Below are 25,000 nucleotides of genomic sequence, written 5' to 3' on the forward strand. Positions count from 1 at the left end.
AAGTTTACTTCCTTATTTTAAGTAATAGGCAAATAACTGCATGTTTGAAACAGAGACAACACAGTATGGAGCTGGAGGAACACAGCAGGCCAGGCAACATCAGAGGAGCAGGAAAGTTGACGTTTCAGGTCAGGACCCATCTTCAGAAATGGGGAGGGGAAAAAGAGCTGGGAAGTAAATAGAGAGAGAAGGCGTGGGGTTGGGGAAGGTAGGTGGGATGGTGATAGGTGAGTGCAGGTAGGGATTGATGGGGATTAGTCAGTGAGGGGCAGATAGGTGGGGAAGAAGATGGACAGGTTGTGTCATGTCAAGGAGGTGGGGATGAGATAGAGGGTTGGACCTGGGATGAAGCCGGGTTTGGGGAGATTTTAAAACTGGTGAACTCCATGCTTAGGCCATCAGGCTGTAGGCTCCCGAGGCGGGATATGAGGTGTTTTGTTCTTCCAGCTCCATATTGTGTTGTCTCTGATTCAAGCATCTGCAATTCTTGCTATCCCTGCATGTTTGAAACATGTTGGTTTTGGTTTAGTTGTTACATTAACAGTTTATAAAGGTGAATCTGTGTATGTTTCTTTCCATTTCTGTTGTAAGGATTCCTTTCTGTTCAAAGTCAAAAGTCTCTCCAGGGATCACAACAATAAATAAAATATTTGAAATTAGCACATTTTTTGAGCTATAGGTAAGGAGCAATAACATGAGACTAATTATTCTTCCAAATATCTAGAAAATGCTCAATGGGCTTTTTAAAAAATCATTCCCAGTATAAAAGATATGGTGGCTACCTCAGTATTTGTTACCCATCCTTGAGATGGTGGTGACCCACATCTTGAGCTGTTGAAGTTTATTTGGAGCAAGTGTACACATTGTGCTTTCAGGAAAGGAGTTCTAGGTTTCTGGCCCAGTGACAGTTGTGATCTTGAGTTGCTGCAGTGCATCTTGTAAACTATACAGTAAATTGATGAAATATCTAATGGTAATTGGGTATATGGAAGTATCCATTAGTGAAGGTGGGTTCTTGTGGTGCTGTAGTAGTGTTCCCACCTCTGGTCCAGGTCTGTGTCCAAGTCCCACCTTCTCCAGAGGTGTGTAATAAGATCGCTGAACGGGTTGAGTAAAAGAAATGTCCTCTAGTGGAACAGGGTTCTTGTGGTACAGTAATAGTATCCCTACCTTTGAGCCAGGAGGTCTGTGTTCAAGTCCCAAGACTTCTCAGGATTCTATATGTTTCAATCAAGTTGCCCCTCACTTTTTTAAACTTCAGCAGATATAAGCCTAACCTCTCCAACATTTCCATACAAGACAAGCTGCCTATTCCAGGTATTAGTCTATTAAACCTCTGAACAACATCCAATACACTTACATCCTTCCTTAAATAAGGAGACCAATACTGTTCACAGTTCTCCAGATGTGATCTCATCAATGGCCTCTATAACTGAAGCATAAACATCCCACTTTTCTACTAAATTCCCTTGCTATACATTATAACATTCTATTGACTTTCCTAATTACTTGCTGTGCCTCCATTTTAACAATTTGCAACTCTTGCGCTAGACATCCAGATCACCCTGTATCTCCGAGCACTGTAATCTTTCACCAGTTAGATAATATTTGTTAAGCCTCCTGCCAAAACAGACAGTTTTATAAATTCCCACATTGTGCTCCATTTGTCCAATCATCCAGCCTATCTACATTCCTTTATACAAATAAAACAAAGAACTGCAGATGCTGGAGATCTGAAACAAAAACAGAAATTGCTGGCGAAACTCAGCAGGTCTGGCAAAATGTGTGGGAAGAAAGCAGAGTTAACGTTTCGAATCCAGTGACTCTTCATCAGAACTCTGATCCAAAGCACAAAAGGAAACTATTGAAGGAGTTGTACTGGGTGCACTCACATCTTTTAAGCATCTGTGTAACTGTTTTGGTGTTGCCAATAGTCTCTGGTCCAATTCCACAGCTTAATTCAGATGAAGTTGAAACATAGCCAGATCATGTATTGCAGCACCTTCCATTGCACACATGGGAGAATTGTAACTTATGTTTACAGCTAGCTGGATCTCAGAGAGCTTCGCATATCTGGGGAGGTTCCACTAGTAGCCATGTGGGAAGGCAAGTGCTGAGGATGACACAAACAGTGTGCAGAGGAAGATAGACAGTTAAGTGATTGGGCAAAAATTTGGCAGATAGAATATAATGTGGGAAAATGTATGGTTATGCACTTTGGCAGAAAGAATAGAGGGGCTGTATTGTATTTTAAAGAAGAAAGACTGCAGAAAGCTGCATAAGAGGGATTTAGGAATCCTTGCACAAAAATCACAAAAAGCTAATATCTAAGTTCAGAAGGTGATGGGGAATGCAAAGTGAATGTTGGCCTTTATTTCAAAGGGAGTGGAATACAAAATTTGGGTAGTTTTGCCAAAACTACACAGAGCAATATTCAGACCACAGCTGGAATACTGTGAACAGTTTTGTACCCCTTATCTAAGGATAAATACACTGGCAATGGAAACAATCCAAAGAAGATTTGCTAGGTTGATACCAGGTATGAAAAGACTGTCTTACAACGAAAGTTGTGTAGGTTGGGCCTGCGTTGGAATTTAGAAGAATCAAAGGCAACCTTATTGAAACATTTAAAATTCTTAGGGGACTTGACAGTGTAGATGTTTCCCCTTATGGGAAGAACCTCGGGCCAGAGGGCATACTTTCAGAGTCAGGGGTCGGACAGACAGAGATGAAGAGTAATTTCTTCTCTCAGAGGATAATGAATCTGTGGAATTCTTCACTCAGAGGCCTGTGGAGGGTGGGTAGTTAAGCATATTCAAGGATGAGATAGACAGCTTTTTAGTCAGTAAGGGAATCTAGGAATATGGAGAAAAAGCAGGAAAGTAGAATTAAGGATAATTAGATCAGCCATGATATCATTGAATGGTGGAGCAGACTCAGGGGGCTGAAATGGGGAGATGTAGACCAATGCCTCTGGTCAGCCCAAGAGGGTAATTCCCACTGCAGTGTGTTCCCCACCTGTTCTATGATGACAATGTTGACGTTTGCAGAATACCTTCGATTTCCACTCAGCCCTGCCCCAGTTTGCCTCTTCATTTTCTGTGGATGCCCATCTTCCCTGCTCACTGCTGGCCTCCTGGAGCATGTGAGATGCTGGTGTGAAACTAAGAACAAAATTACTTGATTATAGAGAACCTAATTATAAAATGGTAAACTCCACAAAATTGTGGTGGTCACGTATGCAGAAAACATGCAATCAAGCCTCCAGAGGTGACAACCAGAATTGTAAGAGAAACTTAAGGCTCCTTTGAACAGCACTTTCCAAACCTGTGATTGAAACCACCTCGAAGGACAAGGGCAGCAGATGCAATGGGAAGAACACCACCTCCAAGCAACATACTTGGAGCTATTTTGCCGTTCCTTCGCCGGCACTGGGACAAAAAATCCTGTCACTCCCTACCTAGACACGCTGTGGGTGCTCCTACACTGCACAGACTTCAGCAGTTCAAGAAGGAGGCCCAAGTCTTGTCACCTTCCAAGAGGCATTCAGGCTGGGCAATAAATCTTCGCCCACTGACTGATGCCCACATCCCATGAACAGATACTTATAAATAAAGAACATGCTTGGAACAGTTCACACAGTAGAATGAGTTTTTTTTTTAAATTCATTGATGGGATGAGGGTGTCAATGGTTAGACCAGCATTTACTGGCCATCCCATATTGCCCAGATTCTGTGTTTCTTCAAACAGTGCCGTTCAATCTTCTACAACTACCTGACAGTAATGCTTGTGAGAGTTTGCTGTGCACAAAGCGCGTCCGGAGACAATAACATAGAGTGGTGGTGGGCGGGGATTCTTTGTTCTATACTGGCTACAAGGATTAGAAAATCCCAATAGGGTTGCCCAGTCTCAACTCATCACAAAATCAATGTTTCACTCTCAGTTTTCAATGACAATGTGAATGCACACTATTGTGGTTGCAGCAAAACTATTTTTTTTAATAAAAACGTTTGACCTGGCAAAAAATCGTAGCAATTTTTTTTTCTTTTCTGAAGTAAGGGAACCCTAAGCACGCTTAAAGAAAACTTCGTGCGTTGAAACAAACAAAGTCAATGAGGTTGCATTTAGCCAGAGTGAATTATTTGTCAATTTCACAAGCATACACTTCAGGATAGGTTTGAAGTTTCAGCTCCCCTCCCCCTGTCTGTTGTGCGGAGTTGAGAGTTGGTTGGTGTCTGTGATCTCTGTGCAACGCTTTGCTGCAGGAACGCGGGTGAGGAAACGATTCCTGCTGAAAGGAAAAGGCCGTGAAAGAGAAGCCAGCCATGGGCGTAGAAGCTTGGTACATGGACGACTCGGACGATGACCAGCGCAAGCCGCACAAGAGGCGGCCCAACGTAGCTGTGACACTGGAGGAACTGGAGAAACACGGCATCTTGTACTGGAAGGTGAGGCCAGGACTGCAGGCCAGGGCAACAGTGCATTGATCAGCAAACCTCACTCTTCTCAGATGGAGTCGAATATTTTCTCTCTGTCTCTTTAGTGAGTTATTGGTTGACACAAATTTGCGGAACTGCACGTCTGGCTGCCGCGTTTACACGTTTTTAGAATGTGCTAACATAGCCAACCACTGTTCAACAAGTTCGCCAACCGGAGGACAAGACCTCCATTACCAGACCAGCCCCCACGCACTAAGTTTTCTACATGTCTGGATATTGATTTGTTTCAACTTGTTCCCAATCACCCAACCGTTTGGTTCTCGGGTTTAGCAAAAAAAATCTGAAGTTCCCTCGGATAAACGCATATTTCCACGCAGCAATGTAAGATATCACTTTAAAAACACTTACGTTTTGTACATCCCCAAAATCTACTTTTCATAAAAGTACATTATAGGACCATATATAAACCATATTCATTTCTTCCATTATATGTTATTCACTGGATGTATACATTTATAACTTTGTAGATACAGTGAAAAAAATTACAGATTAATTACATAATGAAATAGTTCCCAGTTGTTTGGATGTGTGCAGCTCCACCAACACTCCAAAAGGCTTGATACCATCCAGCACAAAGTAGCCCATTTGATTGGCACCACATCCACAAACATTCGTCACTCCATCACCAACCATCAGTTGCACTAGTGTGTATCATCCAGATGATGCACTGTAGAAATTCACCAAGGCTCCTTAGACAGCACCTACCAAATCTAAGATCATTACCACCTAGAAGGGCAACAGATGTATGGGAACACCATCACCTGCAAGTTCCCCTCCAAGCTACTCTCAGTCTTGACATGGAAATATGTCGCCATTTCATCCGTGTTACTGGCTCAAAATCCTGGAACTCCCTCTCTAATGGCATTGTGGGTTTACCTAATCCAAATGGTCGGCAGCAGTTCAAAGAGGCAGCTCATGGCTATCCTCTCAAAGGTAGCTAGGGACGAGCAACAAATGCTGGCCCAGCCTTTGACACTCATATGCCACAAATGAGTAATAAAAATTAATAACATGACAAACAGCCCAAAGTCTTTTCGTCCAGTTTTGAGCCCTTCATGTACTATGACAGATGAGATTTTCAGGAAACAGCAAGCACTGCTGATATTAAAGTCAAACTTCCATTTCTGGAATTCTCAGAATCTGGCTGGCTAAGCTGTTGATTATGTTATTGCACAGATATCTAAGAAAGAAACTAAATAAAAGTTACATGGAACATGGAACAAATTTAAAGTGGGGTGAAGGTAGCATCGTATAAAGTAATACTTTTGAATGGGTTACATTAAGCTCATCCTTTCTACTGATGTGACACAGTCTGTGGTGGAGATAAATATTTCTATTCTAGCTTTGAGCAAATATACATCTGTCCCTGCTCCCTAAGTTTCTCATAATGATACAAATATAGTTGTATTTCATTACTATCATGAAATAGACCTCCTCATTACCTAAGAGCAGTGCAAAAACTCTATGGTGTTTTATCCTCTACCACTAATCACTAGGTAGTCCCAAGATTATTTCAATAGTGACAGTATTGGTTCCTCAAACAACCCTGATCCAGCAGAAAAAACTGGTAGAGGTGGTGAATACTACAAGGTGCCAGCAGTGGTCTTCAGGAAAAATCCCACAGATAGAGGTTGAAATATTCTGGTAAAAGTAAAAAAACTCTTATCAAATGATCAGTTCAGAACACTACATGAGTATAAAATAATTTATTACAAGGCTTGTCTTTACTCAACAAATCTTATTAACCACATACCTGTTAATAATTCAGTTATACTATGTTGAAAAACATTTTATATCTTATGATACTTATGACCACACTGACAGTGTCAGCGTTTGAAAGCAAAAAATGCTGGAAATCACAGCAGGTCAGACAGCTCTCTCTGTAGAGAGAGAGCAAGCTACTGTTTCGAGTCTAGATGACTCTTTGTCAGCTCTTCATCATCTGCAGTAATTTGCTCCCACACTGTCAGAACTTGTTGCCTTGAGGAGGACACCACCTGTCTTTCACCTTAACATTGTGCCCTCTTATTATTGACCCTTCAGCTAAGGGGAGCAGCTGCTTTCTATTCAACCTGTCGATGCCTCTCATAATCTTACACCCGTTGATCAGGTCCGTCCCTCAACCTTCTCTGCTCCAAAGAAAATAACCAGGGTGTATCCACCCTTTGTCTTATAGCTAAATTCCACCATCTCAGGCAAAATCTTGGTGAATCTTCTCTGCAACCCTCCAGCGCAATCACATTTTCTATAATGCAAAAACCAGAATGCATACAGTACTCCAGCTGTGCCCTGATGAAAGTGCTCTACAGCTTGAACATATTATACTTGTAGATATATCTTGGGATTGTCGATAATCTTGCCCACCAGTGTCTTTTTATGCCCCTTCTTTGCTCTCCTAGTGGCTTTCTTAAATTCTCCCTGGTACTTTCTCTACTTGAGCCTCCGCTGATTTGTTCCTTTTGGTCCTATTATACTCCTCTGTTTTCCTTTGAATTCAGTCCTGAATTTTCCTGGACATCAAGATTTCTCTGGACTTGTTGCTCCTACGTTTCACCTTAAAAGTAACATGTTGGGATTGTGCTTTCCCCAGTTCTTTTTTAAACAGCTCCCAGTTTTCTGCTGTAGATTCATCCTCAAGTAGTTGTTCCCACTCTTCTTTGGCCAGTTCCTGCCTTATTTTAATAAGACCTGCCTTTCCCTGATCCAAAACCCTTTTTTATAGACAATATTTTTCCTTTTCTGTTACAGGCTTAAAATGCATGGCGTTGTGGTTGTTTTCACGAAAATGGTCTACCACTGACACCTTGAACACCTATCTAGTTTGTTCCCCAGGATTAGGTCCCACATCGCACCGACCCTAGTTGGACCTTCTAGATGCTCATATAAAAAGCTCTTCTAAATACATTTCAAGAAATCTGTCCCCTCGACACCCTTCATACCACAATCATCCCAATTAATGTTGGGGTAGTTGAAATCACTTAATATAATTACCCTCATTATTTTTACACACCTCGGTGAATTGTCTACACATCTGCTCTTCAATTGCCTGTTACCTGTTTGGGGACCTATAATACCCTCTTAAGTGTGTGACTGTCCTCTTTTTATTCCTAGTGTCTATCCACAAACCTCATTTGACAACCCTTCCAGATACTATCCCTCCTTACTGCAGTAACCGACTCCTTAATTAAAAATGTGACACTGTCTTCTCCTTTACAACCTCCCCTGTCTCGCCTGAAGATCCTATACCCAAGAATGTTGAGTTGCCAGTCCTGTCTTTCCATCAACCACTTCCCTGTGATAGCCAAAACATTGCAATTCCATGTGTCAATCCAGGTCCTTCACTCATATCTTACCAATCATGCTCCTAGCGTTAAAATAGAAACTGGTGAACCTTGTCTTAGTCTTTTGAAGGCCAACATGTGTGAGCTCGCTCTGCCAAGTTCTTTTCCTAAGTTACATTATGCAGCTATTGAACTAACACACACACAGTATCTCTTGCACCCGCTGAGCTAGTTTCAACTCAGTGCAATGACACTACCAATCAGCATGCACTTGCCAACCAATCTGCACTCTCTTCTCATAAAGTATAAAATGTTGTTTCCCTTTTACATTGGTATTCTTGTGGTTGGATGCCCTGATGAGAGCAAGACAAAAAGCTCCAACAAAAAGTGCCTTTTTCTTCAGCAGTATTCAAGTTCTGTACTACCAAATGGCTAAGATGTTAATAAATTGCAAATAAATAAATTCCATCTGAATTGTTTGCAACACATTCTGTCTTCGTACCATTGTTTGTTGGATGGCTTAGCTTGACTATAACCTCACCATCCATGATTGAGCATGTATGCTGTTGCACCAGATTTTCTGATCTTCAGTGAGGTTTGGGGCTACTTCAGGCCTTCAGTACTGCACTACTCATTTGAACAAAGGTTGGCCATCATGCTTGGTGGAGGAGTGCGGGAATATGCTAGCTCATGGGTTTACAAATTATGCTGTGTGGTTCCATAATTGTTGATGGCCTACAGTGCTTTGTGGATCTCCAATTTTAAGCTGCTGAATCTATTCTGTGTCTATTCTTGTTCACATGGTGGTAGTATCACATGCGTAGTGAAATCTGTGCTTAGTGTGTAGGTGGGACTTTATTTCCATAAGTAATATGCAACTGGCATTTATACCAATCCCATTATAGATGAATGCATCTACATCAGATAGATTGACAAGGATGAGTTCAAATAATTTTTTTCTTGTTCTGTCATCTCTTCCTTGAAGTCCGATATGACAGTTATGTCTTTCAGGGCTCAGGCAATCTTGGCGATGGACATTGATGTCCCCATATAGGATACATTTAATGCCCTTGCAATCCTCAGTTCTTCTTTAAGGTGATGTTCAACATAAGAGTCATAGTCATAACATCATACAGCACGGTCCAACCAGTCCATGCCGTACACAATCCCGAAGTAAACTAGTCCCACCTGCCTGCTCCAGGCCCATATCCCTCCAGACCTTACCTATTCATGTACTTTTCCAAATGCCTTTGAAGAGGACAACCTCTGAACATTTCTGAAGAAGAGTCATACTGGACTCGAAATGTTAAATCTATTTCTCTCTCCACAGACACTGCCAGAACTGCTGAGCTTATCCAGTATTTTATGTTTTTTTTTTCAGTTTTCCAGCATCTGTGTACTTTACTTTTAATAGAAGAATACTGACTCATTAAAATGGGAGGTGATAGCCCAGCAGCAAGTTTCCTTACTCATATTTGATATGATACCACGAGACCTTGCTATAAAAACAAGTGCCTTTACGGAAGGGGCTTTTCCTCAGGACTTGCAAGTCTCTAGGTCCTGTAAATAAATTTGACAAACATGGTTATTGACTTATTATCACCATATTGCAGTGCCTTTGTTCCTGTGAACATGATATTCAGAATATGAGAGCAAGGAACTAAGAGGATGAATGCACTTCGGCAGAATGCATCATATATTCTGACCTCCTACATTCAAAATGATCTCCATTCCTACAACATTCCAATGAATAGTGATAGCAGATTTACAACACACTGATAGACACAAAGAGATGAAAAAATATACTGGAAAGCAAATATGACATACCAGGCTATAATAAGTTTCATAGTTGCACAGCTGGAAATATAAGCAGTGTAAGCAAATACAAGCCTGGAGAAACATAATTGGGAACTGTTTAGTTCTGAGGATATAATCCTAAAAAGATTGCCTTTGTCTTTGTACAACTACGATGCTGTAATATACTTCAGTGGCAGACGTGCTGCATCGCTACAGAAAATGACATTAATTGGCTGGGGAGTGTTTAACAGATCAGTGTGAGTTTTTAAATATTTTCTTGTGACTTCTTCATTGAGGATCAGAAGCAAATTCATATGTGAAGAATGCTAAAATGATTGAAAATAAAGAGGATTGAAAGCATAGGCAGAAATTTGGATTAAAATGACAGTAGATATGGTAGAGTATATTGAAGAAAAATTCTGTCTAAGGTATAAGGTATTTCTGTTATAATGCATATTTTGTTACTGCGAATTGGCTGTAATTTGTTTGATGAATAGTGGGTGCTGTTTGGATAATGTGAACTTTCTACTGTACAGTATAGTGATTTTCTAAAGCGATTTACCTATAATGTGATTTTCTATGGCAATTATTTATAAATGATTTTTCTACAGTGCGAGGTCACACAAAAACACAACTATCGCGTTATAGGAGAATGGGCTGTAAATCAAGATGTGGTTAATTTAAACTTAGATCAATTAGCAATATTGCTAATACTCTACATTGTATAGTTCTAGACATGATATTTATAGTTTAATTAATAATTGGAAAGATCAGTGATATTGTTGACATTTCAGCACAAGGAAGAAAATCCTAAAAAAAACTCCCACTCAAAAAGGTTTCATCAGATAAACTTTAGTCCATCGTTCATTTTTGTGTTTGTTGTTCCAATTGAGCATTAAGTATTTTTAAAAATATAGGTTGTCTTCCTGCTGTGCATCACTTTATGAGTCACTCATGTGTTCTTGCTTTACAGTTGGATCCTAATAAATTTGAGGATGATCTGAAGCTGCAGAAGATCCGTAAAGAGCGGAATTACACCTGGATGGATATAGTAAATATACACAAAGACACAATGCCAAACTATGAGGAAAAAGTAATTGTTTACTTTATGGTTTGCATGATTGAGTTTTTTTTTATATACAAGCAAGCTGTCAAGTCTGTCATCTTTAGTCATAGTCATATAGCCATAGAGACTTGAATGCAGACTCTGAATTGATACTGTAGTGTAGCACTGAGAGACCACTGCAGTGTCAGAGATGTGATCTTTCCAATCAGTTGTTAAACTGAGAACCCATCTGCCCTCCTGGCTGGATGTGTGCTTCCTATGAATGTATTTCAAAGAAGAGTGGTGGATATCTCCCTAGTGTCTTAGTCAATAATTATCCTTCAGCCTCCTTAAAAGAAGGAATAGATCATCTGGATGTTATCTCATTCCTGTGCACTAATTGACTACATTACAGGGGTGATTACACTACAAACGTACTTTATTGGCTATTATGCAGTTTGCAATGTTCAATGGACAGGAACTTTGTTATATAACTGCAAGTTTTTCTTTTAATGTCAAATTAGCTTAACTGGTAGCGCCCTTACCTTTAAGTTAGAAGCATGAGGGGTTTAGTCCCACTACAGAATAGAACACATAATTTAGGCTGACACTCCACTGGAGTACCGAAGGAATGCTGCTTATGGCTTTAGTTGATGATCTGAAATTAATGTCCATCTGCTCCAGTACATGTTAAACAGCATAAACTAGGATGCTGTCTGGGTGATCCAACACTTTTCACCACTCAAATGCTACGTTCCAATACAATAGTGAACCATTCATCTTGTCAGTGTTTAATGGGATCTTACAATGCACTATGACAGTGGCGCCACATTGCCTGCATAACAGCTACTGCTTCAGAGTAATTGGTTGTATGCTGATCACCAGTAAAATGTTATCAAACTGAACACTTTCTTTTGTGAAATATACTCCAGTTTTGAAAATTGAGACTGTCTTGGAAGTGAGAAAGCCTGCTGTTTGATAGTGTGGACAGCAGGAGGCAGCACTGTGCCACATGAACGCAATGCTGCAGCAGTTGATGATTGATTGATTAAACCTTTTGGCACTCTCCTCTGTGTAAAAAAGATTCTCCCTTCTAAATGGAGCTAGTGCTGAACCGAATCAAACGGATTATTCCAGCACACTGAAACGTGTGGTGTCTGCATTTTGAAAGAAAATAATTAAAACAAAATGATAGCACTGCCTAGCACAGCGACCTCAGCCTGGTAACTGCTGCCTGTATTGTCAATGTGTCTCACAAAACGTGGGGAACGTATAATTACAGATAATTCCGAGCTGAGCTTGAATCACTGCATCACTGACATCTGAGCCGACCTCTCCTCGGTGAATCCTGAGTGGTTTGTTAGGTTGATTTTGCCACTGCCGTGCAGCAAACCAGCCATCCTGTAATAGAGAGAAATTACAGCCCACTCCTCTGGGCCACTCTGCTGCGCACCCTGACTCCCATCACTCAACAGTAGAATAGTACAGGTTCAGACTGGCTCACTCTCCTTGCTTGAGCAGACACCAATCATGAGAACAAAAACAGAAGTTGCTGGAAAAGCTCAGCAGGTCTGGCAGCATCTGTGGAAAAATAATCAGAATTAACATTTTGGGTCTGGTGACCCTTCCTCAGAACCAATCATGAGAGTTTGTTTATGATATCATATCTCTGTGGAAAGGTAAAACACTGACAAATGAATGATAGTGAATTAAAAACTTACAATCAAATTGTCTGACAGTTTTATTTTTGATATCAAAGGTGTATGTTATTTTGCTTTAGATCAAGTCCTTTTACCAGGAACACATTCACCTAGATGAAGAGATTCGTTACATCCTAGCAGGGAGTGGATACTTTGATGTACGAGATAAGGATGACAAGTGGATCCGAATTGCCATGAAGGAGGGAGACATGATAACTCTTCCCGCGGGCATCTATCATCGATTCACGCTGGATGAGAATGTAAGCTCCATCAGACAGCATCATTGAGTTTATTGATCACATTAGAGTTTAGACAAGTGGTGCTAATGCCATTGATGGTGACAGCTTCCCAAAAGCATCAAAACAAACTCAATGAGCTTTGGGACATGTAGTACATAAGTCCAGCTGACTAGTATTCACCTGGAATCCTTCTCTGCTGCAGTCTTTGATGTTCTCATTTTGATATAGTGTTTGCTACTGATACCAATATCTGCATGTATTATATGATATGTAGGAAGGAAATTAGTAATGACATTGAGAAATGTTGATTTCACAGCATGCATTATAGTAGGTTATGGGATTCCCTGTTGACCATGATATGGATCAGAATCACTGTCCCACGTGGTTTGCAACAGCAATATAATTATTGGGAGTGTTGAAGTGTCCTCAGTTTTGTGAGTCATTCACAGAACTATTGGCTCCTCACGCTCTTTTGCACAGATAATAGCCTGCTGTTAAATTGTTGTAAACTCAGTGCAATAAGAACTTCCACTGGTTGAACAGAACCTTGTTAAGTAGAGTATCAGAAAGTAGAGGAGGTGGATTGCTTTTGTTTCTTTTCTTCTCCTTTCTCACTACTTTTTCCCAATTCCATGCCCAAAAGTGGTTTCTCCTTGTTGTGAAACAAGAGCCAGTTTTCCCTCAGATACCTTACTGAACTGTTCTTTCCTGGTGTATAGTGCTTGATAGAATTTTAACAGGCTATGTAACTGAGACAGGTCAACATGGTTGAGACCAATCTCCTCCAAAATCCCTATCTTTACCAGGGGCCACTGAAAAATGAGATGGAATGGGAGTTAAATTCCTGTTAAACTCTTGTTATATTCCTCCTCTTCCTAAGCTGCTTTTCCGATCTAGGGGTGCTAAGTCCCATTAAAAAAAAATCACTATGAGATCAGCCAACTGTTTGATATTTCTGGTCTGCACAGCCTTGCCACCCCCAAGCCCATTGAAACAAGGAAGATCAGGGAAAGGGAGTGCAGCTCATTCCATAATCACAACACATAGCTTTGTTACAATTCCCTGGAGGAAACATAAACTAAAATAGCCAAATTTACTCAGTGATTCCCAAATGAAGGAATTACCAAGAAGATACCCATTTTCTTAGCTTTTACTTGACCATGAATTGAAACTGCTGCAAATTACGCGTGAATTGGAAGCAAATGATACTTCAAATCAGAGGTAAATTTCACTTTAAATAGTCAGCACAAGAAAGGTACTTAGAGTCACACAATTGTACAGCACGGAAACCAGACCTTTTGGTCCAACTTGTCCGTGCCAACCAGATATTCTAAACTGATGTAGTCCCATTTGCCAGCATTTGCCCATATCCTTCTTACATGCCACATCACCCTATACACAAATATGCAACTGGGTAGCTGCACCATTTCACACAGGGTAGTTCAGGAGCACTATCCAACAACAGCTTTCCTCTTCAAGATTCTCCGAGTATGGCTATCATCAGCAAGTTACCACTCTGTGAACCCTGTCTCCCTTGGGTCAACAACCATTGCTACTGTAGCTTTTCAGAATTCCTTTAGAACTGACTGAGTAGGAACACCCTGTTTAGCAGTTTGGCCATTTTTGGAAAAAATATCTAGTTCTTTTGCATCCAATCTATTCACACAGCTTTTAGTCCTTTTATGGTAGCTTGTACAGTGCTTCCAAAGGTCCTGTCTACTTTAATGTTAACCAGATTTGACTGATTTTCTAGTACCCAACACAAGAGTTCTCTGTGTTCCTCTTTCTATTTCTGTCTGGTTTGTCTTTTTTGTCTGTTTCTGGGTACTTTTAAAAATTCTTTTATGCAGTAGGAGCTGTGCTGGCGAGCAGTTGTTGCCCATTCTGTATTGCCCTTGAACTGAATGGCTTGTGAGACCTTTTCAGAGGCGGTTAAGAGTCAAACACATTTCTGTAGATCTGGAGTCACATGTCGGCCAGATCAGATAAGCATGGTATATTTCTGTTCCCTAAAGAACATTAGTTCTTTAGCCAGACAGGTTTTAATGGCAATAGATGATAGTCATGATGGTGACCTTGATAATCAGCTTTATATTTGTATTTATTAATTGAATGTAAATTTCACCAGTTACCATAGTGGGATTTGTACACATGCCCCCAGGTGATTAGCCTGAGTCTCTGGATGACTAGTCCTGTGACATTACCATGACACTATCATTTATCAATATTGCCTTTGTCCTCCAGCTTCTCTGATTATAGCTCTGTTTTGTGTCTATGGCTTTCCTTAGTGTCTGCCAGCTCACAAGCTTATTTCATAACTTCCTTCCTGTTGATGCTGCTCCCAGGTCAAGGCTACCCAGATTTCATGGACCACTATTTCTTATTCATAGAATCATAGAATTACTGCAGCACATAAGCTATTTAGCCGATTGTGTCCATACTGACCTTCCTTAGCAGTAATTCACTTACTGCCCTTCATCTTCAGACAGTGAGAACATTTAGAAAATGTAGCAAAGACTATGTTACAGACAGAGACCACACTGCCCATTATGTGTGTGCCTACTGAAAAATGAACCATTCAGACCAATTCAATTTTCCAGTACTTGGTCTGAGTACCTTCTAAATGAGTTCAGGGTTTCTGTCTCCTCTACCCTTTCAGGCAGCGAATTCTAGACTCTTACCACAATCTGGGTGAAAAATATGTTCCATCTAATTGTTCTACCAATCACATTAAAAATATGCCCTCAATGTCCCTTTTGTGGGGATGGTCTCTCAGGGGAAAGCAACAGCAGCAGTGCTCTGTTGTACAACAGGGAGGGTTGAATTACAGGTGAGCAGTAGTGATGGAGGATTCTATAGTCAGGAGCACAGATACGCGTTTCTGTGGCCACAAGCGAGACTCTAGGATAGTGTGTTGCCTTCCTGATGCCAGAGTCAAGGATTTCACCCACCCTTTAAAAAATAATCAGATATTTTCTCACTACTATTTCTGGGTCAAAAGTCATCATTATTGGAGAGTCTAGAAGCAGATGGCACAATTTAAAAGTAAGATGATATCACAAAACAGGGAACAAAACAGAAATTGCTGGAAAAGCAGAGCAGGTCTGGCAGCAGAAGGAAAAAACTGAGTTAACATTTTAGGTCCAGTGACCCTTCCTCAGAACTGTCACAAAACTCTGAGATGAGGAGAAATTCTTTTACTCAGAGTGATGTGAACATCTGGAATTCTCAACCCCAGAGGTCTGTGGGCGCTCTGGTCTTTGAGCACATTTAAGGTTGAGATTTATAGGTTTCTTATATCCAGTAGCGTACAGGATTATGACAATGGGGTGGGTAAAAGATATAGAAATGTTCTATCAGCTGTGATAATGGTGCACGGTGGGACAGAGTCGATGGGCCATTTTCCTGCTTGTATGTTCCTCTGCATCTTTAAAGTAGAAAGTTGTCCCAAGACACTTTACCAACATTTGTGGAGAAGAATTCATACTGAGCCAAAGCAGTAGTGATTAGAATGACTTGATCTCATTGGACAAATACATTTTTAGAGGGCTCAGCAGTGTCAATTTTGTGAGGTTATATTGCCGGGCTGGAGAGTCCAGAAGAAGTGGTGGTAGCTTCAGGATTAAAGGTCAGTCATTTAGGACTGGGATGAAGATAAATCTGTGAATCATTATAGTTCTCCACCCTAGCGGGCCTAGTGGATGCTCAGATTTTGAGTGCATTGCAGGCTGAGATTAATGGATTTTAGGGCTCTAAGAAAATTGAACAATTATATGGAGGTTGGGCAGCCAAATGGAGTTGAAATCAAAGATCTGTCATGATCTTAACAAATCATCCAGCAGTACTGAGGGTGTGATGTGGCCCTTGCCTATTTATGTAGCTATAAAAGAACCTATGATTAGTGCCGGCTGTATTTCCTGGAGTTCTGCTAGGTTGACATTGACATAATTCACCCAAAACTAGTGTAACTGGTGCAAAAGACCAAGGGATGTTTACAGCAAATTATGCGGTGTAAATAAAGTTTCTTCGGATCTTTTGCACTCATTTATAGAGAAATGTGCGGAAACAGTCCACGCCCACTAAATTAACTAATTGCCGCTGACAGTTTTCTCTAATTGCATTGGTTGTGGGCCTTTGTGCGTAAAGATATCAGTAGTAACATTTAAAAAACTTCTCAGTTTTATTTTAAAGGGGCACTAAAACCAACTACTGCACTCCAATATAACTGTGGAATGGCTCTTTTTAAGTCATTTTAGACTTGCAGGAGGTAGTTTCATGCTGTCATTAAATACATTGATTATCTGTTCTAACCCGCTTTCTGCTGCATTAATTAAATTGCGCCGTTACCACTTTTAAATATGACTTTTCTTTGGAAGTCAATTTGTAAAATATTATTTTTTTATATAATTAAAAAGTCTGCCTGAAATGTTGCAGTTAAGGGGAGAAAGCACTTCTTTTGAAAATAGTGCAATTTTGGGTGCAGATGGCACTCGTTTTGTTGACTAACCAAAATGCAATCTTTTGGACCTTTAAGAAAGTTGCGACTTTCGTAATGTTTGATTAATCCTGTTTTAGTGTGATGAAGCAAATATTGAGCAGAAATTCCTAATGTAAAAGAATTCTGGAGGCAATGAACCATTGAGTTTTGCAGCAAAGAAAGCAGTCATTCATTCCATCATGTTATGACTAGTTTTTAATTGAGAGCAGTTCAAATGAATCTTGTGGCCCTGCTCTTTGTTCACCTTTACTTCAAATGTTTAATTTTCCCTTAAAAGACAAAATGGCCTCTTCTGTAACTACTCACTGTGACATAACGTCCCACGCTCTGATTAATCTGTATATGAAACATTTCCACCAACCCCTCTCTCAGTAGCAATTTCAAATTGAAAATCTCTCATTGCTGACTCCCCAGTAAAAAGAAATTGAATGGTCAATTCTCTCTGTTCAAAAGCCTGTAGAATTTTAAAACAAAATGTCTAATCAGAATTTTGATGCAGTGTAACAGTCCTAATAGAGTAAATCCTCTGTATCCACAAAATCATGAATCACAAATTCACCTAACTCCATTAAAAAATAAGTAACAACAAAAATAAACATTCGTGGGCAAAAATCACATATCTGTGATATTTTTAACCATTTTAACCTATTTCTAATGAGCTCCACATTCGCAAATTTCGTTATTCATGGGGATTCTCAGGAACTGAACCCTCATGGATACAGAGGAATGACTGTAGCTCCTTGTTACTGTTTATTCCTTCCCGATATCTGGACATTGATCCACAAAACTGCAGTCTTCCTCCCTCTTCGAAAGGGGAGTTAGAGAAAATTAAAGGTGCCAGTCACAGGAGATGTACAGTTAGGGCAACATACCTAAGAAGAAATTATCTCCCTCCTTTTGTAGATTAACAAGGTCACTGGAATTTTTTTTAAGGAATATTGTTCCTATTTATAGCCTAGTAGTTTTACTGACTTTAGGAGTAAAAGAGTAACCTGCTGTAAAATCAGACTTGACAGCTTGTTAGTGTTAAAAAAATTGAATTTAAGAGTTTGGAGGCAAGATCTTCAGATGCTTGTGAAAAATGTCAATTTTTCAGCAGCTAAAATTGATCTTTGCGTGTATTTAAAGTATCAAAGTTTGCTTAGTACAATGGTAGCAGAAGTCTTATTTCTAAAATGCACTCAAGGCATAGGCTGAGCTGTGCAGACTCATTCTGCAGTAGCTGAATATTGAATCATGAGTATTTACTATTCTGCCCAGACTGAAGTAACTGGATTGAGTTCCTCATGTTATGAAGATGCTTCATATTTAGCAACTGTTGTGGACTTTGTTTGAAGAATTGTGGAGATGCCCAGATTATTTCTTTTTAAAATATTGTTGAAAAGACACATCAAAACATTTTCTTAAGGCATTTCTTGGAAACTACATGGCTCCAGGTAATTACTGGTCTTGGTTGCTTGAACTCACTTCAAGGAGAACACCTGACAGGGTTTTATGGCTGTTCTGTTTGAAGTGTTTTCAGGCATGGAGTTAGTGTTTGCATTTTCTCTTCAATAGAGCAAACTTTCTTTGCTTTCAAGAGTAACCATCTTTGGCTTGAAAATATTTTTCTGTTTAAAGTGGAGAGAAATATGTTTTTTTAAAATTTGGGTTATTTAGATTATCAGAACAGCCATGATCTTGGTGAATGGTGGAGCACACTTGATAGGCCAAACAGCCCAATGCTGTTCCTACGTCTATGGCGTGTTAAGCAATTCTGCATCTCTATTGAATGGGTTTTGTTTTATAATGAATGGATCTTTTTTTTCAGTATAGTAAAAACACTTAATTAATGGATCTTTTCATTCTAAGTCTAATATAGAGATAACATATGATTGACCATGCCAGAGATTGGGTAAAATATATTTTTATTTGATGTTGTGACTTGTAGAAAGCAGGAATAGAGTGACACTACTCTCCTCTCAAATGTAATAATTGAGACCAGAATAATGTAGCGACCAAAGGTTTGCTCTTATATGAGTGTCGGTGGCATATCTGTAGATTTGCATAATCCTGTAAATTGTTTGATATATGCAGGACTTAAAGAAAAATAACTGGAGTGTAGGGAGTAATTGAACATGCAGCTCAGCATTCTACCATCAATTTCCATGCCTGCAGATTGATGATGGACCTTGATTTGAACTGCGTCACACTGTGAGACTCTTGGCGTGCATAGTGACAGCACTGCGTCACACTGTGAGACTCTTGGCGTGCATAGTGACAGCACTAAATCTCTGCACCTTCTAATATTTGCAGCCATTGTGGGTAGGAAGTTGTGAAATCTGTTCCTTTTTTTTAGAGAAAGGCAAGTGAATACCTGTGTGCTGTTTAAGGAACGCTTTGTTGCACTTTATAGTTTTTGAGGTTTGTTGCAATTTCATTAAAAACTGCTTTGGATTGTTACTGGGCTGTGTCATGGCGTCAGTCATTGGACTGAAATTTGCAGGCTGGCACACTGATCATCCCCTCCATTAATTAAAAAAAAAGCCTGCTCTGCAGTGTGAAAGCTGCCAGTGGCTTTAATGAGCAGAGAGTGGAACTTTGTTACATAGATTCAAGGTTGAGATGGACAGATTTTAATCAGTAAGGCAATCAAGGAAGAGAGGGAAAAGGCAGGAAAGTGGAGTTAAGCATTATCAGATCATGCAAGATTTCATTGAATGGCAGAGCTGAATGGCCTTCTATATCTTATGGCTTTGCAGCCTCCCCCCCTCCATTGGGAGAAAATCCTACCGTCAACTGCTGCTGGTCAATCTGATTGGCTAGTAGCTCTAACATTCCCAGCAGTGTCAGAACACAGTAGTGGATGCTGCGAGGAGGCTCATTTCAAAAAAAGGAGTGAATTTGAGACTAAGACAACTTCCAGTCTTTAGGGCTGTATGAGCTTGAACAATCTAGGGAGGAGGGGCTGGGTGGCAAGGCATTTAGGAAGGGATGGTTTTGGTGGCTAGGTGGCAGCACAAAATGGAGTTTTGCCTTGGCGGTGTGGGTGGGCATGTGTTGAGTCTATAATAGGGAGGTCCCTGAGGCATGCAAAATAAGTAAACCCTTTCTTCCTGCATTTTCAACTCAGAAGCCCCAATAGCTGCAGTTTAGCCGAAAAGACATTTTGCCTACCGCACAAATGAGTAACGTGATATGAGTTTCAACACTAATATGATGTCAGATATATAGACCATACATCGCAATGACTGGTAGACTGTATCAAACAGTACATTTCATTGACCATGCACAGTAGGCAGCAGGTCACTCATGTTCAATTAGTCCAAGCTTGCAAGCTTTAGAAAGGTATATCCACCATTAGATATGATTCTGCCATTCAAAATCATTTATTAAATAAGCCGGGCTGTACTAAGAGTTACACCAGAAACCAGTTTAAGATCATGAGCCTTATACACAATGTGATGTGTTTACATGTACGTAAATACACAGGATCCTGATTTATGTTGATAAAAATAGTTCTTTTATATACACTGCATCCTTTTAAATAAAAGGGGTCATGAAGATAATTAAACTTTGCCGCATAGCAACACCCTGACCAATCAGAATCTATCTGCCAGGTTTGAGAATTAAGATTGACAGTTAACTGTTCTTGCAGTGTCTCTATGTCAGTTATGGTACAACCAATCAATACCCTCTTCTCTGTGTAAAAATTGTGTCCGTTTTCTTCCATGTTTCTTGTTCTTAGTTCTGGTGAGCAAAGATATAAAAATCTTAACTTTTCGCAATGTTTAAGCTGTATACTGCCAAGCATATATTTACCTTTTGTTTTACATTGCAGAATTATGTGAAAGCTATGAGACTGTTCGTTGGAGAACCAGTTTGGACTCCATATTATCGCCCAGCTGATGAATTTGAAGCCCGCAAGAAATACATTCAATTTCTTAATGAAAGACTTTGAATTCTACATGGTGGCAGAGAAATACATGTCATTTTGTAATTTGAAATCATGCAATTCAACAATAACTGTGAAGAACTTTTTACTGGAACTTATTTTGATGCTTTTCAGGCAACGCTGATAGGTCCTTAACACTAATGAGTTTAGAAATTTAAACTTCATGACAGAAGAAATAATAACTGGCTTTGTTAAGAATTAACTGTGGGGGGAAAAGAAAACTTCATGATATTTCACTGTGAGCCCAGATTGTTTTGTTTAATATACTTCACATTTGCCTTGATTTTATTTTGGGTGTTCTACATTGGTAAATTTGGAGTGTCTTTTTCAATATATTGACTTATTATCAGCAACCACTACATTTTCAATAACAATGGGTATAGTAGAATGACATTGATAGGATGCTAGTTCAAACCCCACCATGCCAATTGTGAATTTGAATTCTGTCAATGGAATAAATCAAATAAAAACTTGTATTAGCATCAGTAGCTATGAAGCTACTGGATTCTTGTAACAAATATAACTGGTTCACTAATTCCTATAGGGAAGGAAATCTTCTGTCCTTACCTGGCCTGGCCTAAATATGATTCCAGATGCAAAGCATCGTCCTCCAAGGTCCTCATAACTGCTGTCTGGAATGCCGCAGCAAGCCACTCAGTTATATCAAATAGCTTCAAAAACTGGACAGACCACTGAGGATTGACACTGACACACCCAGCCCAGCTGGCCTTGCAGATTGTTCTTCACAAATATTTGGCAGTCTGTGCTGAGATTGGGAGGAGACTTGTCCTACAAACTGTCAAATAACAGGCTGACATAGTCCTAACTGTATTCTTCCGTCACCAAATGTAGGTATGTCCTCTTGCACTGGTAGGACAATTTGAAAAGAGGGAATGGCATATTGGAATACAGACAGGAGAAAGTTGCCCCAAATGTCCTCAAAATTGATGTGAAATGTTTTGGCATAGATTCGTGAATTAGCAGTCTTCCACTTTGAACACTTGGACCAAGCACTGAAGGTAAAAGTATGATGTATGATGCGCAATAAACTCTGATGTCCACTGCAAGAGATGTTTAAATGCACCATCACAGACCACGTTGGCACATCCTGACGATGTAACTGCCTGAGTGGGCAAATGGAAAGGGAAGCTAGAAGGAATAATTTAGGGGCAGCACAGTGGCTCAGCGATTAGCACTGCTGCCTCACAGCGCCAGGGACCCGGGTTCAATTCCACTCTCGGGCGACTGTCTGTGTGGAGTTTGCACATTCTCCCTGTGTCTGCGTGGGTTTCCTCCGGGTGCTCCGGTGTCCTCCCACAATCCAAAAATGTGCAGGCTGGGTGGATTGGCCATGCTAAATTGCCCGTAGTGTTGAGGGATGTGTAGATTAGGGGGATGGGTCTGGGTGGGATGTTCTGTGGGTTGGTGTGGACTTGTTGGGCCGAACGGCCTGTTTCCACACTGTAGGGATTCTATGAAATTCTATAACCTACCTGACCTTGTTCTCACCAATTTACCTGGAACAGATGCATCTCAATGCTGGTATCCTGAAGATTGACCATCCCACAGTTGTTGTGGTGACAGAAGTCGCACCTTCCCACTGAGGACACCATTCATTGTGCGGTGTGACATCAGCACTGCATGAATTAGACAGTTCAAACTGGCTGTGAGGCGCTGTACCCTTCCATAATCTGTCAATTCATTCTTCAACCTGTATATTACCATCAAGTATACTTGAAAATGAAGTACTAACCAGTGAAGGTAGAACACAGGATTGTGCACTAAACAATGGGAAGAGTATGCCACAGATATTTTCTAGTTAACTTGATCAAAGATGAATTACACACCTCTGGGAGCAAGTAGGACTTGAACCCAGGCCCTCTGGCTCAGAAGTAGGGAAACTACCATTAGGCCACAAAAACCCATAAAGAAACCAAACGTACATATAGCCCATCCGGGAATTGAACCCTGTTCTCACAGGGCAGGTGGGAGTACTGACCACTACACTAACATGGTGCTTCTGGTAATAGTATGCCAAAGATATTGTCTAATCAACGTGCTCAAAGATGTGATTATACACCTCCAGAGCAAGTGGGACTTGAGGTTTTGGCCCCCTGGCTCAGAGTTAGGCACTGCCCCTGCACCACAAGAACCCCAGGCAAGATTCAAGGGCATTTTCAGATTAGTAGCTCTAGGCAATAATATGCTGTAGACAGAGCCAAGTGATCCAACCAATCAACCAACATCAAATCAAGCCTCTGCAGTCTTGCCACATCTAGTCATGAATGTTGGTGGGCAATTAAACAGCTAATAGGAAGTACAGACTCCACAAACATCCTTGTCTTCAGTGGTGGTGGATGCCCAGAATTTAAGTACAAAAGATATGGCTTAATTATCTTCAACCAATTCTATTGACTGATTGATTCATCTCAACACTCTCCTGGGGTTGCCAGCGTCACAGAATCAATCCTCAATCAATTTAACCCTTTCCATGTGGTACCAATAAATGGTTGAGCACATTGGATAAAGCAAAGTCTATGAGCCCCACTGATTTAGTGCTGAAGAGCTCCAGGACTAACCTGAGCCAAGTTGTTCTAGTACAGCTACAGTTCTGTCAACTACAGGACAAAGTGGGAAATCACCCTGTTATGCCCTATCCAGAAAAGGCAGGAGAAATACCTCATACTACCACCTTAAATCATTCTTAGTCATCAGAAATAGTGGAAGATGTTGTTGACAGTGTTAGCACACAGCATGTACCAGTTTGGGTTTTGCTAGAGCCACGCAGCTCCACACCTCATTCCAGTCATCGTCCAAACATGGCCCAAAGTTCCAGAGGTTATTCCACAGTTCATTGTTTCATGTTAGGTGAGAGTGATCACCCTTGACATCAAGGCGGCATCTGCCTGAGTGTGTCATCATGCGCTCCTTGAGAAACTGAAGTCAGTGGAGATCAGGGGAAACCTTTCTGTTGGTTGGGGCTGTACCCAACATAAAGATGGTGATGGTTATTGCAGACCAATCAACCCCAGAATTGTTGCAGGAGTTTCATAGGTCAGTGACTGCTTCATTAACTACTTTCCCCTCATTATAAGGTCAGATCTGTGTTTGCTAATAATTACACAGTGTTCAGTATCATTTCCAATTCCTTTTATAATGATGTCGTCCATACCTGCATGAACCGAGGCCTGGACTACATTAGACTACAAGTAACGTGTGTCACTCAAGTGTCAGTCAATGATCATTTCCAACAAGAGAAAGCTTATCCATCTCCATTTTACATTTAATAATATTACCACCAACAAAAACTTGCCATCAGCATAACCTTAACTGGACAGGACACAAGTAGCTTAGAAGCTGCAGTATGTAATTCTCCTCTTGACTCCCAAAACTTAAAAGGCAGAAACTAGCAGTATGCTGGACTGCCCACCGCTTACCTGGAGAAACACACTACCAAAAATTCTCAAGCTCAACAACATGCATAACAAAGCAGACTTGTCTAAGCAGACCATCCACCACTTTTAACATCTTTTTCTTCCAATACTGACACACACTGGCTATGTGTGTACCACCTGCAAGACACACACTGCAACAGCTGGTCAAGGTTTCTAAACTCATAAAGCAGTGACCTCTACCTGGACAGATAAGTATGGCTGGAACTTTGGCACACCAGCACAATTGAGATTTCTACCACATCGCAGAAAATCCTGTCTTGGAAATATATTGTCACTTCCTCCTTGTGACAGGGTCAAAGTCTTGAACTTCTTACCTAACATTACCCCACAGATTGTATTGGTTCAAAGCAATAGCTTGAGAAACCTGCTCTCCTTCCCTATGTTTTTCTCCAGAGTCACACCAATGCCTTCTGTAATGGCCTAGCAAGCCACTCAGTTCAAGGGAAATTACAGATGCTCAACAAATGCTGGCCGTGCCAGAGACATCCAGATCGCAGAAGAATGTAAAAAAAGACTTTGACTGAATGTGTAAATTAATGACTCTACTAAACT

At 40.5% G+C, this 25,000-nt stretch overlaps 2 protein-coding genes and 1 long non-coding RNA gene across 3 annotated transcripts in view; 1 reads left to right on the top strand and 2 right to left on the bottom strand.

The window, feature by feature from the left end:
• LOC109915903 (EARP-interacting protein homolog) overlaps positions 1–25,000 on the bottom strand; it is a 73,942-nt gene that overhangs the window by 25,582 nt on the left and 23,360 nt on the right. The gene's annotated exons all lie outside the window — the stretch shown is intronic.
• Positions 4,166–21,511, top strand: adi1 (acireductone dioxygenase 1). Its single transcript, XM_020520075.2, has 4 exons — positions 4,166–4,448; positions 10,551–10,670; positions 12,403–12,582; positions 20,880–21,511. The coding sequence occupies exons 1-4, from the start codon at positions 4,326–4,328 to the stop codon at positions 20,997–20,999; spliced, it is 543 nt and encodes a 180-aa protein (XP_020375664.1). The 5' UTR covers positions 4,166–4,325; the 3' UTR covers positions 21,000–21,511.
• LOC125483140 lies at positions 20,539–22,619 on the bottom strand. The gene is made up of 2 exons (XR_007262108.1): positions 22,511–22,619; positions 20,539–20,788 (listed from the first exon to the last, which is right to left on the bottom strand). It is a non-coding gene; the product is annotated as an uncharacterized LOC125483140 (long non-coding RNA).

Source organism: Rhincodon typus, chromosome 5, assembly GCF_021869965.1.
Source record: "Rhincodon typus isolate 14 chromosome 5, sRhiTyp1.1, whole genome shotgun sequence".
Classification (NCBI taxonomy): domain Eukaryota; kingdom Metazoa; phylum Chordata; class Chondrichthyes; order Orectolobiformes; family Rhincodontidae; genus Rhincodon; species Rhincodon typus.